General features: G+C 35.4%; 2 protein-coding genes and 1 long non-coding RNA gene across 9 annotated transcripts in view; 1 reads left to right on the forward strand and 2 right to left on the reverse strand.

Moving 5' to 3' along the window:
• Positions 1–511: 511 nt before the first annotated feature.
• On the reverse strand, positions 512–11,558 carry LOC112053625 (zinc metalloproteinase nas-4). Its single transcript, XM_052891592.1, has 7 exons — positions 11,507–11,558; positions 9,747–9,806; positions 9,089–9,268; positions 6,876–6,982; positions 2,340–2,556; positions 1,320–1,456; positions 512–803 (listed from the first exon to the last, which is right to left on the reverse strand). The coding sequence occupies exons 1-7, from the start codon at positions 11,556–11,558 to the stop codon at positions 678–680; spliced, it is 879 nt and encodes a 292-aa protein (XP_052747552.1). The 3' UTR covers positions 512–677.
• On the forward strand, positions 4,854–6,248 carry LOC112057781 (uncharacterized). Its single transcript, XR_002887732.2, has 2 exons — positions 4,854–5,048; positions 5,295–6,248. It is a non-coding gene; the product is annotated as an uncharacterized LOC112057781 (long non-coding RNA).
• Positions 11,559–13,334: 1,776 nt separating the features above from the next.
• Positions 13,335–25,692, reverse strand: part of LOC112053626 (guanine nucleotide-releasing factor 2) — a 74,303-nt gene continuing 61,945 nt past the window's right edge. For all 7 annotated transcript variants that reach the window (XM_052881281.1, XM_052881280.1, XM_052881276.1 and 4 more), the window contains 5 exons: positions 25,024–25,281; positions 24,422–24,675; positions 23,523–23,654; positions 22,150–22,337; positions 13,335–20,246 (listed from right to left, as the gene is read on the reverse strand). In XM_052881281.1, the coding sequence (XP_052737241.1) occupies positions 22,151–22,337; positions 23,523–23,654; positions 24,422–24,675; positions 25,024–25,281 (831 nt within the window). In that variant the 3' untranslated portion in view covers positions 13,335–20,246; position 22,150. The remainder of the gene's footprint in view (positions 20,247–22,149; positions 22,338–23,522; positions 23,655–24,421; positions 24,676–25,023; positions 25,282–25,692) is intronic.

The raw sequence follows: 25,692 nt of genomic DNA on the forward strand, positions 1-25,692 counted from the left end.
AATCGCACCAGATGGTAAGTGATATTGAAATCTAAGATGGAAGCAGTCTAACTTGTTAGGAGGAAGATGAAAATCCACACCCCTTTCGGTTTCTACACTAAATCGTTTGGCGGTATGTATTTGTCGGTAGGGTGGTAAATAACCGCGGCCGAAGCCTCCCACAAGCCAGACCTGGACCTATTAAAAAAACCTCACTCGGCCCAGACAGAGGAGGATTTAAAAGTTAAACGATCTTTACTAGACAAAAGTCTAAATTGAAATGTTAAGCCGGTAGCATTGATCTTTAGGCCCTGTCCAATGAAAATCGAAAATAATTATATCGAAGATCTCCGTTAGCAATAAGATTGCATATTACTTACTTATAATCACTATTAAACTGTGGTCCTAATATTTACGTGAATATCAAGGACCAATAGAAGTTATCATCGACTAAATACGCAAGTTAATCGTACTTAAGGAAAATCTGTTTTAGGACTTAATTTTGAATTAATGACGCATTTCTTTTAACCTAGTTGTGCATGTTTTGTTGTAATAGGTGCTTAACTAATAATGAAACTAAGTTATAGCAGGAAGAATAGAACACTGAAACGAATGTTTTATTGCAAATGACAACATTGGTTATTACAATAGACATGTGCGTTAAGAAACTTTTTTATTAATCGTTGCATGTGTTGGCCTTATTTTTCTTTTAATGTATCTGTTATGTAACTTATTGGTTCTCCGGATTCTTCGCAGTACATTCTGTTCAGTTTAATAACATCGCTTTCAGACATGCCTTCTCTCTGTCCAATTTCCACGTTCTCCTGTAAAAATATCTTCATATACATTACTTTCTTCGCTCGTTTATATAACTTTTACTATATCTAAATCTTTTTATTAGTAAACAGTACCTAGATAACTACTCATTATTAGTTATTTTCGTAAAAAATAAATGGGACCAAAACCAATCAGGATGTAGGTATACACTTTCAAACAAAAAAATAATAATGTTCTAAATTCGTTAACAAATGACAAATTTATGAGGTTTGTTACCACATGAAAAAATACGCTTCGAATTCAGAACCTCCTCCTTTTTTTCGAAGTCTGTGTCGAAATAAGTGGACAACAAATAATTTAGGCACATTGATGATGTTGTACCACAAAACTAAAATGAAAACTGTCGTTTTCTAAAAACTGAAAAATGAACTATAAGTAGAGCATAGGCTCTACTTATAGTTCATTTTTCAGTTGATTATAATTGTGTAATTATACGAATTTCTTCGTTCAATTTAAGCAATATTTAAATAATTGATCCGTACGGATTACAAAATGATATTTACCTGTAACGGAATTATGGTTTTATTGCCATTGTTGCTAAAAGCTTTTTCTGGATAATGCATTACGCTACCATAATCGTACGACACACCGAAGTCAGTAACTGTATTGACCGTATATTTTTTAAAATTATGCTCCTTTCCTGTTGGCAAAATAAGGCATACATTAAATTACTTGAAAAACACATATTATTATGTGTTTTTGGTATATTATACTCTGAGACTTAGGCTTTTGATAAGCCAGGTTTTCGTCAACGTCGAGTGATTCTAGTCACCTAGTCTAGTCACCTTTTCGACGGCCTCCGTGGCGCAGTGGTATGCGCGGTGGATTTACAAAACGGAGGTCCTGAGTTCGATCCCCGGCTGGGCAGATTGAGATTTTCTTAATTAGTCCAGATCTGGCTGGTGGGAGGCTTAGGCCGTGGCTAGTTACCACCCTACCGGCAAAGACGTACCGCCAAGCGATTTAGCATTCCGGTACGATGCCGTGTAGAAATCGAAAGGGGTGTGGATTTTTATTCTCCTATTAACAAGTTAGCCCACTTCCATCTTAGACTGCATCATCACTTACCATCAGGTGAGATTGTAGTCAAGGGCTAACTTGTAAAGAATAAAAAAAAAATACTTGGTAATACGAGAATACGAACACATATACTATGAGTCTTAGGCTTTTGATAAGCCAGGTTTGGTAAACGTCGAGTGATTCTAGTCACCTAGCCAACAACATTAGGGGTCCTATCAGATGGTCAATTCAACCCGATGGCTTCATCTTATCATACTAATATTATAAAGGCGAAAGTTTGTGTGTAAGTGTGTAAGTATGTTTGTTCCTCTTTTACGCTGCGGCTACTGAAGAGATTTGGTTGAAATTTGGAATAGAAATAGATTTTACTCTGGATTAACACATAGGCTACTTTTTATCCCAAAAAAATCCATGGTTCCCGCGGGATTTGTGAAAAACGGAATTCCACGCGAACGAAGTCGCGGGCGTTTGCTAGTACTACATATTATGGAAACTACACATACCTGGTTCAATGTTCTCCCAAACAATTTTGACAAATTCATCTCTATCATACGTGCTCTGCATATGGTAGAAGCCGAGGGTGTGGAGTATTTCATGTACAATAGTGCCATATTTTTTGAAGCAGTTCGAAGACAGATTTAACAGCTGCGGTTCTTCGTCACCTTCTTTATGCCCTTCATTTTGTAGGCCTACGCTCGAAAAGCAACCACATTCTGACCCCTATAACAAAAATTAACATTATAAACTTATCTTTAACTAGTGGACGCCCGCGACTTCGTCCGCGTGGAAATCAATGTAAACTTTCAAGCCCTATTTCACCACTTTAGGGGTTGAACTTTAAATATTTTTGAATCACATTATATTTCGTATTTTTTAGTTTTATTTGAACTCATTCAGTATTTTCAGCGTGATGCCCGAATAACAAAAAAACACGGAGAGACTGACAGACAGACAAAAAATAAAAAAATAAAAAAACTTTTACTTTCAGTATCGATTATATATCCCCCGGGAAAATTTTTCAAAATATCTTCAATGTATGTAATGTCAAAATAGCAAAAATTTGGTACATTTGAAAGTTGTTAGTTCACTTTCTTGACCTGTAACGTCTACAACAGCAAGATACCACATCTCCAAATTTGTTTTAAATTAAAATACTTTTTATCCAAATTAATTGTATTTAGCAAATATAAAAACATTAGCAAATATAGAAAGAGGGTAGATCGATTCTGCCCCTAACAGCTGATGTAAACTTCGCATCTCGCAACTTCAGTCCCGTCGTGACCACGATCCATGCAACTGGGTCGAAATATCGACATTAAAAATCTCGTCGTTTTATCGTGGTATGTACCCGTTTAAATAATGAACAACCACGAAATAAGTTACAATCTATACTTATAATAAATCTGTAAAGAGGTCAATTCTGTACATGAAATATATTTCCAAAATAACTATCAGGGGGTGATTAGTGGTCGATACTGATGCCAAAAATGCAATCAGTATAATGTTTGTGTGTCTGTCTGTCTGTCTGTATGTTCTTTATAGAAACAAAAACTACTCGACGGATTTTAACAAAACTTGGTACAATTATTCTTCATACTCCTGGGCATGTTATAGTATACTTTTCATCACGCTATGATCAATAGGAGCAGAGCAGTGAAGGAAATGTTGAGAAAACGGGAGAAGTTACTTAATTTTTTAAGCTTCCTTCGCCGTCGCGTGGTAGGGTAGGGGTAGGGTAGGGGTAGGGTAGGGGTAGGGTAGAGTAGGGGTAGGGTAGGGGTAGGGTAGGGTAGGGGTAGTAGTAGGGTTTCACGCGGACGAAGTCGCGGGCGTCCGCTAGTCATTAATATAAAACAGTTATGTAATTGGTACCTACCATAATCAGATATTTAGTTATAATATAGGTACCTATTTACCTAAGTTTAATTTTTAGTTATTGGTAATATAAAGGACATGGCCGAAAAATGACATTGCGTTTACACGTACTTAGCTAGTGTATTTATATAATAAAAATAGAAAGATGAATTAACACATAATTCTTAACCTCTCTGAACTTCTCAGTTTTTATTTAAAAATAAAAAGATTGCAATATGAATTCGTCCACATCCAATGCTTCTGTCCAAAGTATACTCGCGCTAATTTTAAGAACTACTGGTCCGATTTGAAAAATTCTTTCAGTGTTAAATAGCCCATTTATCGAGGAAGGCTATGGCATATATATAATCCCCGTATTCTTACGGGAACGGGAACCAGGCGGGTTAAACCGCGCGGCGTCAGCTAGTAATCAAAATAAAATCCATACCATGCCTAAAGGACTTAGGTGTAGTATCGTGTAAATAACTACATACACATCAATTTTTTTATATGTTTATACGTCTGGTTATATAGAGAGCAACCATATTCTTGATAATAATGAAGCACTAAAAACCTTTTAAAAAAATAATGTGATTTAAACAAGCTCATAGGTATTTTAGCACTGTACTGCTAAACATGTAACAATTATTTGTAGGTAGGCTTTATAGATAATAATAAACGAAGATGTACCTACCTTTTTTTTGCCACATAGAGATCTACAGGTAGGTAACGTACTACACCGCTAAATCGCTTGGGGATACGTCTCGTCGTCTCAATAATTAGCCACTACTAATACACCTATCTACCACCAGATCAGAACTTCAGGCCTATTTTGTATATACATTTTAGTGGTTTTATTAGGTCACATTTTCAGCGGTGGATATTTTTCTCGGTGTACGATTCTGAATAATTCGATAAAAATGTGGCCTACTATTACTTAATCCATGTCAGGTTACCGTAATAATTCTCAACATGATATTGTGAAGCGTCATAAGTGCTTTACTATCAGAATAATTATTTATTTATACTATAAATAAATAATTATTGTTACTTATAAATCTTGCAATACCTAGAGCTCGTCATTATTTGGAAGACGAGCCTACGACAGTCAGCGGCCAGCGAGCCAGCGCGGTTCACCATTTTGCAATGCAACATAGTAGGGGAAGGTGAGGTAATACGATCCCTGGAGGTCAAATGATCCCCCTCCGTAAATCAAAGATAACTAGTGCCATCTATCCAAATGAGCATGAAACATGTTTCCCGAGCCTCTGCCAGTTGTCTCCCCAAGTGTCATGGCGGTGCAAGCGCTTGGCGTGATTTTATCAAAAAATAATTAAAAAGTGTGGCTCTGATCTAAGGTAAGCCTGTTTTTGGACTTTCATTACTTTTTACATGTTCGTATTTATTGAAATGTTGTTTTATTTACGGGTATTAATAGCAGTTAGCTAATATTTAAGATATTTGATCGCCGTACGCGGCATTTGAAGGTTAATGTTTTGATCAATATTTTGGAATTCAATGTTTGGGGCGAAATGATCCCTTTCTGCGTGTTTAAAATGATCCCTAGAATCATTTTACCCCATTAGTATTTTTTGTTTTTATAGATCATGCCGAGAATTTATATCCGCAAAACTAATCGCCAAAATTGACATGAAGAACAAATGCAAAAGGCATTAGATTACAAAACCTTACAAAACCGCAAGTAGAGAGTTTAAGGTCCCTGTGATGGCATTAAAAAGAAGAGCCAAAGGAAAAAATAAAATAGCTGTAGGCTCCGTTAAAAAGCAGCACACCCTATAAAAAGTATCTTGAAGAGGAAGTCAAAAAGAAAACGGCTATAGAACAAATAAAAATTAAAAAAACGGTAACCAACAAACAGAACGATAAATTTAAATGTGTGAAAGGTGGGAAAGGAAAAGGAGTCGGGAAAGGAAAAAGAAGCGGAAAGGGAAAAGGCAAAAAAAAGCAAAATAGATCAGATTCTTCAGAAGAGGAGAGTGATACCGAATGCCTCTTCTGTACTGAAAGCTACTCCAAAGACAACAAAGGCACAGGGTGGATTAGGTGTGTTGTGTGTCTTAAATGGGGACATGAAGCTTGTGCGGGAATAGATAGTGACGATGAAGGCGACTTTACTTGCGATATTTGCCTTTCTAGTAATCAATTTCATAATGTGAAAAAAAATTAAGGCTATAGGTCTATTTCTAAATTCTTGACAAGAAAATTATTATTTTTTAATAGAGTTGATTTTTCTATTGATTTATGACATTGATAAAAAAACCTTTGATAGAAATAAGCCTATTTGTTTTTTTTATTCAGAAGAAAAGTTTATACTTATTGCTTGACTAGGTTTATTTGTTAACTTATTGCTTGACTTTGTTGATTGTTTAAACCTTTTTAAAGTTCGTTGCAATGTTTAATGTTTAGTTTTGTTGATTGAGTAGTAGATAATTACAAAAAGAAGATCTCTAATGAAACTAGAAGACTGCAAAAGTTTTGTGTAACTTGCTTACATACTGAAATTGTTATGCACAATACATAATTATGACTAAATTAAACAGCTGTTTTATTTCGTTGATATTTATCAACTTGAGGTATAAAATGATCCCTGGGATTATTTTACCCCTACCCCAGGGATCATTTTATACATAGGTGTGTATAAAATGATCCTTTACTTAACTTTTGCAAGAAACTCTAATACAAAAGAATACTAATTAAATAATAAAAAATAAGTAAGCAGTTACAAAGTGAAGTAAATTCACTACCTTCAACAATAGAAATCTTGCGATTTTGCCTTACACTTTAGCCACAGTTGAGTTTTTCCCTTAAGGGGATCATTATACCTCACCTTCCCCTACATAGGAGCGGACGTTTCGCGCGAAATAAACATGACATGTTTAAGTCTAGTCTGTTGTAATGACAACTTCTGCGAGTTTAATATTTATAGTAATTTAATATACCAATTATTAGCATCATAAAATACCAAATATCATTTGTGTAAATTGAAATTAGTAACTCATACAAAAATCGGCCATGTCCTTTATTCAGCTTACGCCTCTCAGAAATCTCCAACACTTCGATAGTTTCTCATTTTGCGAAAGCATTTTCGTCGTTGTGTTTAATAATAAAAAATACAGGATACGTGTACTTACTTATTTCAATTTTTTACCTTTAAAAAATGTTACCTGAATAGTAACAGCATGCTCGTCTTTCTCTTTCGGTCGAAATTTGATACACGACTTGTTTGCAATGTCATTCATTGCATCTTTAATCATCTGTAGTTGTTCTTCGTCTGACAAAAATATAAACAGTGCTATATAGTTGTTTCAGTAATACACAATTATTTAAAATTATTTTGGTACATATACCTACAGGGCGTCTCGTAAATATTACGACATAACGCAATATATGTAAGCCGAAATATTACTTACGGTTTTTACGTTATATTGTTTTTTGTACAAAATACAAAAACTACTACCTTCAGTGCAATTTAGTCGTACTATGTGCTGAAAAATTGCTTAAACGTTGATTTTATACTTGTTAATTATTTTTGAATAAGTACTTGTTGCACGTAATGAAAGTTTAAATTTTTCTACTGCTACTACGTTATTCATTATCAGAGATGTGATTTATTTGAAATACTTCTATTTAAAATGCAAATACAAAATGCAAAATACCTATTTTGTATTTTGCATTTAAATGCTTTTTAGTAAAAAGCATTTTGTATTTTATTTGAAATACCTTTCTAGATGTATTTTGTATTTTTAATATTCATTTCAAAATGCAAAATACTTTGTGATTAAGTTTAGCCAATATTAACAGTCAAACAAAACGAAATGAACGAATGACGTTTATAAATTAAAATGTAAACAAATAATAAAATCTTGAATAATATTTTTTTAGGTTAAAATTATTAAATAAAAATAAATTATGAGTTAATTAAAAAGGTAAAGCTGTTAATAAAATAAGATAACCAGAAAGCTGTAATTTGGTATGGATATGCATGCATATTAATTAGGACTATAAAGTAGTAAAAAGAAAATTCGAAAAAAAAGTGTTTTTGGGGTTCTTTCCTACATGCAAAGTTTAATTATAGTGAATTTTTATCTTCTATCGTATGATATGGGGCACCGTTATCGGTATTTTTGTGCATTATATAAGGAATTAAACTGCTCATTTAATCTACGGAACTCTACTCTGCGCGTGGCCCGACACGCGCTTGGCTGGTTTTTTATTTTTTTCTTCGTTGGTCAAAGTGCGCGCCTTTAGTCTTGACGAGTGACAATGTCACACGAAAACGACGAACATTATGACGAACGTTTTTGTTCGGCTCGGCATTGTGTCTCTATTTCTCATGATAAATACAAATTATCTGTGATTTGGTCAAAAGGTATTTTATTTTGAAAAAGTATTTTGAAAATACCTATTTTGCATTTAGCATTTAAAATACCAAACGCAAACCTATTTAGTATTTTGCATTTGAAATAGTAAATCTCAAAAGTATTTTGCATTTTGTATTTAAATGCTTTTTTAAAACCATTTTGTACATCTCTGTTCATTATTATTTAAACACGTTCCCATCATCGAATTGACATTGAAAAAATGATCTTATTAAAATTTTTGTCTTAGTCGACTTGTTAAAAGTGCATGTCATAAAAAGTAATGGTTAGTACATCCCACCCTAAGGTACACCTTCGATTAGATTTAAGAAGTAAACGGTAAAGCGCTAGGCATTTAGCGTTTTTCGTTCTGTGGATTAGACAAAGTAGCTCGACGATTTAAGGCACCTTATCTTTACCTAATATCCTAATGACCACAACTGACCAGAGACCCTTATTAAGTTAGGTACTTATGTCGAATACTCACCAGTAAACTAGTTAAAAAAAAGTATACTAAGTATATAGTATATAGTCAATATTTGACCGCCGCGTGGCGCAGTGGGTAGTGACCCTGCTTTCTGCATCCACGGCCGTGGGTTCGATTCCCACAACTGGAAAATATTTGTGTGATGTGCATAGGTGTTTTCCAGTGACTGTGTGTAATTGTACATTATATAAGTATGTATATGTAGTATATAATTGTATATTAATATTATAATATCAATTATCTTAGCACCCATAACACAAGCTACTCTGTATGCTTACTTTGGGGCTAGATAGTGATGTGTATTGTTTGAGTATATTTATTTATTTATTTCATAATATTTGAAACCTCATTAGCTCAATCACATCATCATCATCATCACAGAGGGATGGTGGTTCGATCCCCGCCCCCTTGGTCTATTATCGTAACCACTCCTAATACAGTCTTACTCGACTAGTTGTAGAGCAATGGGAATATTGGTCTTATGAAAAAATAGATATGACAAGTATTCTGTAAAAAAAAATTAGGTACTCACCGAAGTCATCCTGCACAATATGATACACAACTGTCCGATTAGGCCATCTCTTTGTACTGGATATAAGGCCATTGCGCTCAGAGAGATCCGTATCAGTCTCAATGGCTAGCTTTTGATATGGACTGAGTAATATGTCACCTTCGAAGTGTTCTCCTAGTTCTGGGTCCACACTAAAGATATCTAAGGAAAAAAGCTCACGATTAGGTACCTATTCGTACTACAATCTTTTAGGAATTACTGTAATGCTAACACTCACAATCACACTCACTTCAATAAGTCCATGTGCCTGCAGCGTTAACGGTCGAACATCCATGAAGATCGCGACCAACGTACGATCAGTTTTATCGGATGTGATGTCCTGCCGTAAGCGCTGCAAGCACGTTGACTTATTGGATTGTGGGAGGCTAACATAAGTCTTACGCACGATCAATTTTATCGGATGTGATGTTTTGCCATTAGCGCTGCAGGCAAGTGCACTAATTGGATTGTGAGAGGCTAACATAAGCAATGCAATAGTCGCAAGGTATCCATTCCATACATCATTATGCCGCGAATACCTACCTAATTATTATTTATTTAATGGTAATTTGATTAGAAACCTATAACTAATTGTGCTCTTTATATTATTAGTTACGCTATAAAAAAATAGTCGAGTTACCTAGATGATTTGTTGGTCCATCTACAAAGGATGCAGGTGGCTCAGTATCTTGATGATTGGAAGTCCCTACATAAGGCCTATGTCCTGCAGTGGACGTCCATCGGCTGATATGATGATGATGACCTAGATGATTAATGTAATTTAATAAATATTAAACGACACATATTTTGATAACCAACTCACGATGCACTCTTAGAAAAGACAATTTCTCTGATGATAATCAGAATAAAGGAAAAACTATTTAGGCACGTGAATTTAACCGGAAAAATAAGTGAAAATCAAGATGAACGAAAAACTATCTTCATCCGGAAAAGTAAGTACCTAGTACATCTATTGGTTTTGTTAAAAGTATCCTGTGCTTTGTTTAATTACATGTATTAGGTAGGTTTGTACGTAACCTTAGGTATTCATACATTTTTAGCTTCAATACATTAAACGTGACATTTTACAATAAATGAACTATAAACATAAACGCACCAATAACAAAGATATTTGTAATTTTGTTTGAACGCTCATACAAATCTAACCATCAACGTCATTAATTCGTGCCATTTTGTATAGGGCGTTTTTCAGGGATCCGTGGCAGCGCCGCAAATATGACCCTTTACATAAATAAGTCCCTGTAGATCTGGAAGTAATGATCGCAGATATCCTATCTATACTAATATTATAAAGCTGAAGAGTTTGTTTGTTTGAACGCGCTAATCTCAGGAACTACTGATCCGATTTGAAAATTTTTTTCAGTGTTAGATAGCCCATTTATCGAGGAAGACTATAGGCTATATATTATCTCCATATTCCTACGTGAACGGGAACCACGCGGGTGAAATCGCGCGGCGCCAGCTAGTTACTAATAAATACAATTTAAAAAACTGTCATCATCAATATAGGTCAATGGACTACCATTCGAGTGATGTTGAAATAAAAAAAAAAAAATAAGTAGACAGGTACCTACCGTAATGTTTAAATTTGTCAACAGGAGCTGCGTTTGAAAAAACTACAAAAACTAATAAAATAAAAGCGCGCTTTATCACCATTGTGATTACTAATAAATACTAAACAAATAAAAAATAATATTACAGTAAATATGTACAGTGCTACACTGTTCGCACGTTTAAATGATGAGTGCACCACTGGTGCTCATTTAAATAGTGACACAGGGACATAGGTAATGTATGAATCGATCACCTAATTAGATAACTAATCTGAGCCCATGCTGTTGAAATTAGTGAGATACAAGTACCCACTTCAGTTTCGCCATTAGTTATCTTCCTACTTGTAGAAGTTATCTAAGAAGCCTGTGGTGCTAACAAAAGGATGTGACTATTTGCATAAATATCTATTTATTAACCGATTTCAAAATAAGGAGGAGGTTCTCAATTCGCCGCACGTTTTTCGTCTTTGTATGTTTGTTATTTCATAACATCGTCATTTCTTAATAAATTTTGTAAAATTTTTCGTTTGAAAGAGTAGATATTCTTCCAGGTGAGTAAACGAAATTACCCAAACTGTGGCCATTAATCTAGGCACAGAAAACATATGTTGATCTAGAACTCATTAAAACAGAAATAAAATCTTTTTCACAAAAATATTTAACCGACTTCAAAGATGTATTACTCTAAAAAACCAAAAATAGGTAACATTTTGAGCATTTTTAATTGCGTTACCTCGTATCTTCTATTATGTAATCCGTGACGTTACTTATAAAGAAAGGAACCTATTCTATAAAAGTAACGCAACGGTTTTTCTGCCGTAGGTACCTGCATGCTTAGCTTCCACATCATCATTGGCGTGTATAGAGGGGAAAGGCATGCCTACCCTAGAATGGACCTGTGCCCACCCTAGGATTCTGGGCTACCGATATGGAATTATATTAAAATACTAATAATATACATTTATCGGGGGCTAAGCCCAACCTAGGAAAAAACCCTAGCACATCATTATCAGCCTATTTTTAAAGGCCCACTGGAGGGTCCAGGCCTCTTTCCATATAGGATGGAATATGCAGCTTAGGCTCACTACGCTGGTCCAATACGGGCTGTTTAATTAATGCTGACAACTTGCTCTCCGGTGTTAAACCTACCTAATACTTCTATCAATATTACAAAAAGTACGTGGCTCAAGAACGCTCTTATGTTCTCGATAGTAGCCAATGTGCGGTCAGACTTAGTTTGAGTTATTTTCGACTGCATGCCTGAATAACACCGATTACCTACAACTGGAATATAACATTATTACTACATGCATACTTAAGGTGAATTCACAAGATAAGTATTGTAAAACTGATGGGCTTAAGTAGATACCTACATTCATTCAGGCAGTTAATTTTAATGTAGGTACGTGTTGAGTTATCACTATGATGAAGGACAAAACATTATTAGGTATTTTAATAAAGCGTACCTACATGAATTGTGATTTGTATAATAAAAACTTTTTCTTGATGTGGGCGTTAAATCACGTTAAACTGTCAAGTAGGTACGAGTAAGTGCTGGACCTCGCTTAGGAATTTAGGATGCAGTCAGTGTCACGCTACAATGCTGAATGTCAAATTTCTTCGTGGTTGGACGTATTATACTATAACCGTTAAATAGCTTGGACTATACCTACCAAGATATGTTACGTCATACGTGCCTACAAAATCATCGCAATGGAGTACTAGCTTCCACACACAGACATTCACAATTTGTGTTTACTCACATTGTAATATTTATGTATATACGTATAGTTTTTACATATCCTGAACACACAAATCTACATTGTAGACAATATTTAGGTGTTAAGTATTTTAATAACAAAATTGTATAACTATTAATTAAGCAACAGTAAAAAAGACAGCTGGTTAGTAACAACTTTTAATAACCTCGTTATTGATACAAGTTGGGAGGAGGGTAGAGTAACAAAAGTTATTACTACCCAGATGTTATTTTTACTGTTGATTAATTAATAGTTATACAACTTAACAGCCTCAATGTCCTACAAATTGCGTGGTTCATTATCTCGTTCTGACGCTCTGAAATTTTCATTTCCTGGTAACTCAGCTACCAGAATCAAGAATTTTCGTAAATAAAAAAGTTGATCGTCTCATCGAGATGAAGCTACTCACGAAAAATTAGCTTGTTAGTAATCAGGTGTAAAAAATGTTCTAGGGATCCCTGACTATTATAAGCACATTTTTTAATCCATAACAAACTCTTAAACGAGTATGTTTTCAAGAGCTAATTGGCACTCCGTTGTGGGCTAAGACTTTTCATAGTTATACAATACAATAGTTTATATATCTATTGTGAAAATAATTTGAATACAATCTTTAATGAGGCATTCATCGGATAAAAACCTACAAATCTTTCTATTCACTTTAATTCAGTTCTAGGCCAAATGGTTTTTAGACATATTTGCCAAGATGTTAATTTAAAGTTATTTCGAAAGTACCTAGCCACTATTCGATTAGATTAATATAGATTTCTCTATACTTGGATGTTTTTATATTTAAGTGAAAATTTTACGAAAATAACAAATTGGTTTTTTATAAGTTTTTACAGTAAAGATTATTCTTATTCTCAAAGGTATACAAATAAAACTACATATAAATTTCAGATTGTAAATAACGTGCTATATTTATATTACAAAATAATTACAAAGAAAACTCGACACACAAAAATGTAAACTGTACAAATAGCATGCAATTCAGATGATCATAATAAAAATAATAGAGTATGCAAAAGTAATCAAAAGAATTTACAAATAAAACGCTTTAATTTATTTAAAAAAAAAAAACTAAATTAATACGTTATTTTATAAAAGTAAAACAATCGCATATAAAACGAAATAATATAAATCCATTTGATACAGTATGGCATTTCATTAAACATAATACTGAACTTGCTAATACAACAGTGTTCTAAAAATGACATTTTTATATAAAAATTTAATAAATATCGACACCGCTAGAAAACAATCACCACAGAACCTACAATGTTTAAGCCCAAATTACACAGGAAGCGACGCTATATTGCGAGCTATATTCTATATTCTTTGAAGGCAACAATCTATTCATAAAATGTATATTGTTGCTATGCTCGCATTCCTTCTTGTGTAACTTGGGCTTTAAATTGCAAAACAGGCAATTTTCACTAAATAAATAAATGAAGACATAATATAATCAACCGTAGCTAGGTTTACACATTCATTATACTGAGTAATTAATTTAGGCAGTCTTTAATACATTTCAATTAATTACATACAAACACAGTTTACAAAATAAGGGTTGATATTGCATCAACGTCTAATACACTATGAATGATTTATAACTCGTGCTATTCATGTAAATGCTCGCCTGGGGAAGTCCCACCGCCTTCCTTAATATTATAGTGTTTAACAATATCAGTGTGTGGTTGATTTGAAGGTTGTACATGTACCTATAACTATTCGTACATAGGCTATGATTTATGCTCTAAGATCAGATGGATTAAATATTCAACTGATATAAATGCAAAAAAGATAATAAAACTAAGTGAAACTGATTACTCCTTGGCCAGATGTGTGGTAAGAACCAGTTGCCAGTTTTTAATTTATAGCTTGTTGTATACCAAAACTGTGTACAAGTATCTCGCACATCCTATCACTTATATTAGGTGAATAGAATCACAGTTTCATAGCTTAGCTTTGGTATAGCACCAAACTATACATGTATATCTCTCACGCGGCAGTGGAAAGACGACCTCTAGTGTATCAACCCTCATTCCGTAAAATAAATAATTATATAATACGATACCGACAACAACAAAAAAATAAATGGTAACGTACCTACAACTTAACTACGAATCAAATTATTTTACATACAAATTACAATATCAGCATATCGTATCAATAAAGCACTGTAAAACATTCTAAATATTGGTCTAGTTATTTATTGCGAGGGGCGTCCCGCCCCGATTAAGATACACGAACTACCAGATCGTTGTAATTACATTAGTCTACTTCGCCAATATATCAACTATGATCTACATTTGGAAATGCAAAAAATTATGATAAACCTTCTACTTCCCACTCTGTATACTATTTTTGGGTATTTTTTACGACACCTTCAATAAAATCTTATTTATATTTAATACGTTCATTGCCAGGGCATTGTCAGGGACCACCACGCGATGTCACGTTACCGGCCACAGCGTTAAAGGCCGCTTAACGCGACGTCGCGTGGTGTGGCAATAAACATGTTAAAGAAAAGACAATATGGTGAGATTTATTTTGTCTAATAATAATTCCCTATGACTTGTTATGTAAATTTGTGTACCTAATAGTAAAAGATCCGAATATAAGACGACCTTCACCGACCAGTCTATAGGATGAAAAATATTTCAATAAACGTAATTTTGAAATAATTTGGTAGTCTTGATAACAGTAAGGCCGGCTGCATACACTCGTTTTCCGTATTCGTTTTCCTAATACGTTTCGATTTGAAATTTCGTGAGATTACCGCAGACTACGTTTTTCTTCAATCTGAATAAATATTGGCGCAAGGGCTCGCATTCGTTACGTACGGGCGGAATTTGATCCGTTTGGAAAAAAACATACTTGTGAGTAATATACAGAGGAATTAATAGATATTGTAGGGGTACTCCCAGGGGATCATTCAGGCGCTGAGTGTAGAATTTTGCCTCTATTTGTTTGAAAATTTGACACTCAGTGGGTGAATGATGTAGAGTGCCCATACAACGTATATGAATTCCACTGTTAATGTATTCTATATTAATTTCAGTCACTCGGTTTTCGAACACGGAAAGCGGTGTCTGCAGCCGGCCTAAACATCAAAGTGCGAGACCATTTTGAAATACTGCAAGGAAGTAAAAAGTTTGTCATATCGGACCATTTCAACTTTCGTCGGCCTCTATTCACTAATACTTTAATAGCGACCAATAAAGTAACGGTATTAGCAATACGCATACCCACCTCAGCAGATACAATGGGGTTTATGTACTCTTAATAATATACTAATATTCGTCTAATATAAATTTCTCTATATACAAGAGGACGTCAACCGAGTAGTTAAGATCTCTCTACACTTACCGATACTGCAGCGGACAAGTATTGGACGAAATAGCCTCAATAACTCAACGGTAAGAGCGGTCCGACTCATCACCGAGGGGTGGTGGTTCGATCTCCGACTCGTTGGTCTATTGTCGTACCCACTCCTAACACAGTCTTTCCCGACTAATTAGAGGGTAATGGGAATATTGGTCATATTTAAAAAAAAAATATTCTTTAAAAAAAAATGAGTATGTCTGTAGATGCTTTACACTTTCCGCTGCTATCGAATTATGAATCGGAAGGTGTAGGGAGTCCTTATGCGGAACCCGAACTAGTGAACGATTATTATCACAAATGTGCAGCGTTTTCTACGATAAAAAACCATTATTGCTATTATAAGACCGTACCGTCTTAAGGCAAATGAATTATCATTATTGACAATCTATATTTACTATAGTAATTGCCATAAAAAGTGTTACGAATATTTGAGACTAACAATCCAAGTTAACCTTAAATACGTTTATCAAATACAGAACTTTCACTGCATCTAAAGCTTAACTTTAAATAGAATAAAATGACACGAACGGTGACGACGTCAAAAACATGTTTAGATCTCAAAATTATGATTTTTTTTTTCTCTTAAACGTCTGCCACCTTGCAGGCGGCATTTCATAGGAAAAATATGATTTCTGATTATCAAAAATAATGTGCTCATTATTTCAAGAACACGCGTAAAATATTGCGTCAACAATAAAGTTATTTAGAGTGAACTAAATTTGCGCAGGCGTTAAACTATAGAACGAGCTCACGGCCAATACATACACGTTACGAGTACGTACTCAAACCAGCAGGGTTATTATGTAACTCAGTGTACCACCCAAACAATCAGTCACTACATGGTTTTTCATCGTATTTCCCTAATTATGATCATCAAACATAGTTATTTTAACGAAATGATCCTGCCTACGTCATTTAACATCAAATGGCAGTGATTTTTTTTTCATTACGATCATCCATCGTGATTGTTTCAACGAAATTACGTAAATAAGGGTTTTTCGTTGAAATAATTTTACTTCTTGCTACTACCTCTTCCATATTACTGCAAAATTACGTAAACTTATGTCAGTTGAAAATACGATGTTAGATTGCATATACGAAAATACGATCAAAAACGGTGTAGTGACTCATCATTTGAATGGTACACCGAGATACATAATAACCAAGCAGAAGCCAATCCGGCGACTCCTTCATTTTCAACGAATTTGGCATTGACTATATATGATTTCTAGTAATGATTGATGATATTTTTACATGACTTTTTTATTCCACTGTATCGATGTGTGTATTGGCCTTTCACTTAATCATACATACAACTTAATGCTATTCATTAACGTAGCAAAGGACCAGCCATTGAAGATAAAACGCGACGCCCATTGGAGAATAATCTTATTATAATTTTTATAATTTTCTCACAATGGGATACTTATTAAACGCTTATTACTTATTCGCGTTCATTTCATTAACCCATAAATACTAATTGCATTAAGCTATCTAAATTCTCAAAACCGGCGACTGGCTAAAATTTAACCGTTACATTTAACCTATAAAATAGCGCAGTATCAAATCAAACCATTACGCACTTCACGATAATTATAAATTTTAACTGCTATCATAAAGCACCCAACCAGTAAAACTCCTAATGTCAACATTACGTACGAATAAAAGACAAAATTCTACATGTTTATTGCGGTTTCTAAGTCGGACTTTGAAACCTATGTGTACTTAAAATGCAATTTTATATTGTAATGTATATAAATACGTTCTAGTACATAAAAAAGCAATTCCAGACATTTTTTCCAATTTCAATTTTACTTAACTGAAATGGGACGCTTCTTTCGTTCGGTATTTGGCACACAATATATCTGATATGTACTCGTATGTATTAGTAGATCATTTATCATTTTGGAACTCTTTGGAAATCTAATATCTAATTATACTCATTTAGAATATATTTAGGTTATATCACAAATGGTTGCCTCCTTTTGACTAGCCAGACATTCACAAAGTTCAAAGTTTTTCCCAATTCCAATGTCGACGTGTCCGTTCTTTGTACGTACTCACTACGTACTATATAGTAACGTCCGTATAAAAAATCACTAAAAATACGCTCTTAAAAAAATTTGTCTTACAATATTTGACTATAAAATTCCTACACAACTGTAAAATATTGGTGTTATCTTTTAGCTATTATTTATATTTATAAATACAGCTACAGTCAACGAAGTAGGACGATTGGGAAAACTTGCTCTGTCTGGAGGTATCAATTAAATTTATTTTTTTTAAATAAAAAGACGTCCCATTTCAAATATTGAAATTTACAGTTATCGTGCAAAATTCCTGTTAAAATGCTACATATACTACTTTATATTGAAACTATTGCATTGTAAAATTAATAGTCCACATTTCTACAACATTGTCATTTGTTTAGTTTGAAAATTAATCATCTTGATTACTATAAAGTGAATACGTTACTAGGAAATCAGTCTATCACGCCTACACATTTTCAATAAAGACATCAAAACGGGAAATTATCATAAATTAGTCTCCACGTACGCGCTACTTAAAGCTACTAAATATATAGCAAATCACCTAAAGATCCTTACACTTATAAAGGATCTGTCTAATTCGATGTATTGAGATTTAGCTTTCGAAGTCGGCTTATAATATAAAGTTATACACTGACATCAATGGCAAATCACAACAACAAGAAGAGTATCAGAAATAACCTACGTCTATGCGTCACTCGTATCCACTGTAGTATTCTATGCAAGTCACATGTTGATATGTATGACAGTAACTGTATAAATACTGATAAACATTTTTTGGCTTTTTCTATTAGTTTAATTTCATTAGTGAAAGCTTCAAAGGACATAACTCACAGCTTAGTTTAATAGAACTTACCATTGTAGTCTCAATTATTATTAAATGTTAAAACATGGTATAGTCATTCTATTCAGAGAAGTACGTTTGCCTTGGATGTAGAGCTAAAACGACACACACACTCGCTTGCGTTTATGTATATAAACTGAAGGTTCGTTTAATTAAACGTTCTTTAATAGCCAGAGAGCCAGCGACCGCCAGATCTTCATTTTATAAAAGCTGTAAGTTTGTCAGCTCATGCAACTTACCTTATGTAATAACGACAACCAATTATTACAGGTAGCGCGTTGGTGAGTAAAAATAAAGAGCCAGCGACCACCATTCGTGATTTTATAGAAGCTGAAAGTTTATCAGCTCATGTTCTACCATCGATAAGACATATGGTAGCCAACTATGAATTTTGGATTGTGGACGACTTTAGTAGATGGCGGTTTTCAAGGGTCATTCATTTAAGTATAAAGTGTTCTTTTTTTATATTTTCATCGGAATAATATTATGAGAAATGATATCGCCATTAGCATAATGTTTTACGAAGGGTTTCCGCGAATCTAAGTAACTGACGACAGGGAATATATTTTCTCATATTATGCTGAGGAAAATATAAAAAAAAATTACATTTTACCCTTAAATGGTTGGAGGTCTGGATCCTTGAAGCTCCCAAATTAACCACAGTCCTAAGTCCATAATTGGCTACCGTAAGTACCTAAATTAGGAGGATGAGCTGACAAACATTCAGGATTTATAAAATCACGAATGTCTGGCGGACGCTAACTCTTAGTCTATTAATTTTACGTTGTCGCGTTGTCTGTCAATTGTCTACTGAAAACTGCTTGTGTGAACATCTTACCACTACATGCAAAGCCAAACAGACTTTCAAAAGTAGGAAACTATAATTTGTATGATAGATAATATAATAAAAACAATTGTTTGAAATTTAAATTATTATAGTTCATGTTCTTTTAGTTCAATATTATGGCACATATAAATTATCCTGAACCATGTCATATTAAGAACTATTAAAAAAGTCTAAACTTTGTATATTTAAAAAAAATATGTTTTTATTGTTTGAATGACATAAAGAAATGTCAAAATCATCTATAGCATGAGCGATGTCCTTTATTCAGTTGGTTATTGGACCTATCATGAATTTGGGTACAAGAAGAAAACGATGTTTCTAATATTACCGATACATTACATTTAAGTTTTTTAATATATAGAAAACTTGTAATGATGCCAATTAGTTCAGTTAAAAAATACAATAGATCACTAGAACGATAGGTCCAAAAACCAAGTGTAAGCAAGCTAATATGTTCTGTTGTCTTGTCAAGCACTCCATTTACAATCGGACCAATCACAGTTGATATCGCATTTACCAATAAATACACTAAAAATAATTAGGCCATTTTAGGACAGATAATCACAATATTTTATCTAAGTTAAACAATTCCTCATAGACAAAATCTCACATTTATGTCGAATCGTTTGTTTCTATCACCTCGCTCGTCATTTTTCTTTGGATAACTCTAGTTTTACCTGTAGGACAAAAAAAAAAAAATTTGATGAACAATCCATCCAATATTCCCATCATCAAATGGGTTACAAGGACACAGCAAGTAACTATGGTGTTTGGAACTCCATTAAAGAGGCCTATGTCCAGCAGTGGATGTCCATAAGCTAATGATGACGATGAAGCAATTCACACTAATATTATAAATATTATAAAAAAATAGGCAGGACATAAGTTTCTTTTTATCGTATAAACAAAACAAAAGAGAGTAGAATAGATTTAAAAAATTATTAGTTAAATAATAACGCTTTATATTTAAAAATATCTAAGACCCATGACATAAGAAGTCAACCTCTTCAGGGGGTCTTTGGCAATGAATATTTTTACTGATTTCTTCAAGGACTAAGACAACAGCATCCAGTAACACTTGTAAAATTAGTATAAGTTGTAATAGTGGGTAAAAGTTAGACAAAAATAAAACCTTGACATTATTATGGGCACAGTCAGTCAATGTCACAGAACAAAAAATACACCAAGGTCGATGGTAGAATTCAATAAAACATCTCTTTGGTTACACAACAAATGATATCACAATGAGTGATTATGAAATAGTAAAATTAGCTAATCGAATTGCTGTAATCGATCAGAGTTGCGTTAGCGCCGTACTTTATTATAATGATATCCTCTCAACCGAATGTCGGCCAGTGACGAATCCCATCTCAAAAATATAAATGTGATGTTATGAAAAACCTGCACAAAAAATCATCAATAAATCTTATTCATACTATTAATATTAACATCACCTGTACTTGGATATACGGGAGAAGTTTGTGCATATAATGTGTGTACTAACCATTTCCTCCCACATTCTCATAGTCTGATGGAAAGGCATCCCGACATGACCGATGAGAATTCAGACACAAGACTGACATTTTTAGGTGCTCTCGGAAACCTTAAGGGTGCACCAAAAATACTGATTTCTTAACATATAGCTGCCATTGAGATTTTTTTTGGTGGTCTGACACGACCAGAATCAGAAGCCGAAGTGGCAATTGGTAGGGCACATAGTTGGACTTTTTTGACGCAGTTTTGCCCCCCCCCCCCCCTCAGGAGGACTGACTTAGAAAGCGCAGTGTTGGTCGACCCCCCATCAGGTGGATTGACGACATCAAGCGATCCGCTGCGATGCGCTACATTCAGGCGACTCAATATCGTGATGTTTGGAAGTCCCTAGAAAGTCTTATCCTGCTATGATTATGATTATGACAATGACGATGACGATGACGATGACGACGACGACGATGACGACGACGACGACGACGACGACGACGACGACGACGACGACGACGACGACGACGACGACGACGACGACGACGACGACGACGACGACGACGACGACGACGACGACGACGACGACGACGACGACAACGTACGTCAAGAATGTCAGAAATTTACACAGTTATTTTGATTTTAACACGAAACTATTTAACTGATTTTCATGAAAATCAAATGGGACCTTCGACCATTAATAACAGGACCTGCCTCGCTAACCGTTACCCCTCGGGCAACTGTTTCTGTGTTTTGTGTGATTCTTTTGACGGAACAACAAAAAATCGATCATGTAATCGAATATTTTATGTTTAAATTCTGTGGATAGTCTAAGCGATGTGTTGTTTAGTCTGTGTAAAAATTACGCGTGTGTGTATTGCGAGTCAAATGTATAGTTGTGTGCAGTGTATGGACACAGAATATATTTAATGGTGTTAAATATTTTCGATGTGTGAGTTTACCTCGTCCGCCTCAAAAAACGACAGACTTTTTTGTTGGTGAATTTGGGTGCGAAACAGGTCCATAGTCTAAATAGTCAATGTAATGATGACATGACCTTTGACTTTGATTTTATCGATTGGCGGGTGCGGGTGCGGGTACCTTAGGTGGCGGCGGCAGCAGTGGGCGCGGGCGCGGCGGCGGGCGGCGAGGGCGCGGAGGGGTTGCGCGAGCGGCCGGCGCGCGGCTTGATCTTCTCCGATATCTGCCACATGGTCTCCTCGCTGAGCACGTCGTCGAACTCGTTGAACATCGCCTGGATGCGCTCGTTCTTCTTGAATTTGTACTGCCTGTACATATTTATATTTGATATTGGACGAGTTCATATTTATATTTGATTGACTGTGAAGTCTCGGTAACTACTAGTTTTAAATATATTTATTTTGACGAGACATTCGGGTAAATAAGGTCCATATAAACTAATTAATATGTAGTCTCGATAATTTATCATAAATGGGGATGATGACTATTTTTAACTATTCGCTGCCCGCGAGTATTTTATCGAAAAGCCCGTCTGCGTTGAAGAAGCTCACAGTCAGGGAATGCGATTTTAATCTACCGTTGTGAGCCATTTAAAAAATCTATATATTCCTCTATGGCGCGGAGCATGATACTGTGCTCGCCTATTGTCCTTAGTTTACTTTATATTTTTTTACATGACACGTAACGGATACGATGGGCGACTGGTCGTCATTAAGGAGTCAAATGGTTAAATATATTTATTTTTACGAGACATTCGGGTAAATAAGGTCCATATAAACTAATTAATATGTAATGATTGACTGGATGTTTGCAAAATAAATAAAATTATAAAATTTCAAAATATACTAAAAATCTTTTATCATAATTAGTTGAAAATTCATACATTTTTAGCTTCCTTACATTAAACATAACAATGATATTTGTGATTTTGTTTGAACGCCCATAAAAATCTAACGATCAGCGAATCAACGACGTCATTAATTCGTGCCATTTTGAATGAGGCGTTTTTCAGGGATCAGTGGCAGTGCCGCAAATCTGACCCTTTAAAACTTTTACAAATTACTTTACTATTAGCATACTCCTAATTTATAAAAAATGTCATTATCCTTATTGTTTAGTAAACCATGGAGAACGTGTCGGGCAGGTGAGTGTTACTGTTAATGCATTCTGTTCTGAAAGGATTCTTTAAACCTACACCCAAGGTCACAACTCCTGGGATTTGCTCGAGATGTTTCCTCCACCACAAGAATACCAATCATCTGATCGCTACATTAAATTTGTTTAAGTCAGAATGGTTTATGGATTCCGATGTAACTTCAGGCACAGAACCTACCCATTAACCGAAGGCGAGGGCACAAGGAAGCTCATTGCAGGACGAGTACTTGCACGTTATGTCTATTTTAAGGGTTTTCACTTAATGTGACCTCACTTATTCCGTCAACTTGACTATAAAATAGGTATTTGACTAGAAGGTTTTTTATCAAAATACGTACTCTTTATGGAAGCGTTTCATGTTTTCCATAATAGTGTACTGTTGCCATCGCTTAGTGAAGTTGATGCTGCCATCGGGTAGCAGGTCTGGGTTACCGACATGCACAAACGTCAGGTCTTGAAGGAAGAGCCCACTGTAAAAGAAAAAAAACAATAATTATAAATAATACATCTCTCGTGGGTTAGGCGGGGAAAATAACTAATAGAGTGAAGTGGGATGTTGACGTGCGTCATCAAGGGTACCTTTAAACCTGCACCTAGAGTCACAATCATCGGGCACTGCATGAAGTTGTTCTCTGCCACTGTAGGGTATATTGGTTACATTCTTGGTGGGGATTATGAGACTATAGCTTGGCAACTTCGTTCGTAACATTCCCGATGGTCCGCGCGGGCCGGGGAGCGTGTAGCGATGAATGAAAAACACACGACTGAAGCACCTCACTTCCCCACGCACGATTTCAACACCCGCGCAGTCTTTCCCTCCGTCACCCGCATATCATGGAAGTTTCATCAACGCACTTGCCCGATTATAGATAGACATTCATTGAATTATTCCATTTTACCTTCAATCCACTTATAGAAGCGCTATTCTATAACGGTGTTATTATAACTCGATAACATAGCGCGGGCTTCGAATGAACCTCAATCTCGATTTATCTAACACGATACTACATAAAAAGAAATATTATTTAAATTAAAAACTCAAACTTGTGAGTTATAAAAATATCGTTACATAATAGCACTATTGATGTCAATATCTGCTCGTCTCCGAAATGCAATTATATTGTATAACGCTAAATATCTTGACAGTACATTTGATGCAAACTAAGGCGAGCGCAGGCGCCGCACCAACGGGCAGTCCAGCGCCAACATCAATGCGAGTCGAAGATATTCAACTCACATGTAGGGTATGCAGGGCGGCTGCGTCTCGCCCAGCGCCAGTCGGTACGCGCGGAACGAGTGCGACGAGTCGATGAGCGCCACGTGGTCCTTGAGCGCGTCGACGACGGCGCGCGGCCAGCCCAGGCGCCGCACCGGCGGGCAGTCCAGCGCCGACACCAGCGCGAGGTACGAGTTGAAGTTGTTCAGCTTGCGCAGCGCCTTCATAACCTTCAGCACCTTGTTCGCGTAGCGCTCCCTCTCGCGCGACTCGTCCTGTTACATACGAAGCTGGTTTTAGTTTGTCTTTATGAATTTTCAGTCAAATTCTTGATACGAAATATTATGTTGTCTTACAATCGTTCACTAAGTCTAATAGGGCGTGATGGTCTTATGGCCTGCTCGTCGCGTTAGCAATTTTATGCGATAATAATTTGTAGTATAATTGGTCATAAATTAGCATAGACATGGAGATGGGACCACCCATCAGAAACGGCGTCAGAATGCTTGTCACCTGAGTATTACTGTATTCTGAAAGGATTCTTTAAAGTTAAACCTACACATAAGTCCTGGTACCTGCTCAAGATGTTTCCTCTACCCACAGCGTTACACTAACAGACAAACCTGCTCCAATATCCGCGAGCGCGCCCAGTAGCTCATCTTGTTGAAGTGCTCGGTGAAGCGCGTGAGGTTCGGCGAGCGCTCCTCGGACTGGTCGCGCGGCCACGACAGCACCTCCGCGGTGGTGATGCGCACGAACAGCGCCGAGTCCAGCAGCGTCATCTGTTCCGCCAGTTCACTCGCCTTGAAGTCTAGTAGCGTATCGCGGCGAAGGGACACCACGCTGTTGCACGGTAGGTCGTATTCGTATCTGTTGTTTGTCTGAAATGCAAGTATTTTTTTAGATCCAGGGAATGATGGATTTTTAGGGATTGTGCCAATTCGGGTTATAAATTATAATGTATATTTAAGCCAAATCCGTTTAGTAGTTTCGGCATGAAGGTGTCTCATAGTTTGTTACTTCTTAACGATGAAACACTTGCACACGCACACATAAACTTTCATCTTTATAATATCAGTGTGATCGACGGACCAAGCAGATGTACATCCTAATTGTAAGTGAAATACCATCGCCTTATATCGCCAAAAAAAATATGAAAACAATGGAAGAATTCTATTTCTAATTAAAGTGATATTTTCAAGTCTAAGCTAAAAGAGTAAAGGGCTGTACTGAAGCGATACATAAGGCATATTTATATTTTTCAGTAATTAATAACACCCTTCGTTAAAACT

Source organism: Bicyclus anynana, chromosome 4 (genome assembly GCF_947172395.1).
Source record: "Bicyclus anynana chromosome 4, ilBicAnyn1.1, whole genome shotgun sequence".
NCBI classification, from domain to species: Eukaryota; Metazoa; Arthropoda; class Insecta; order Lepidoptera; family Nymphalidae; genus Bicyclus; species Bicyclus anynana.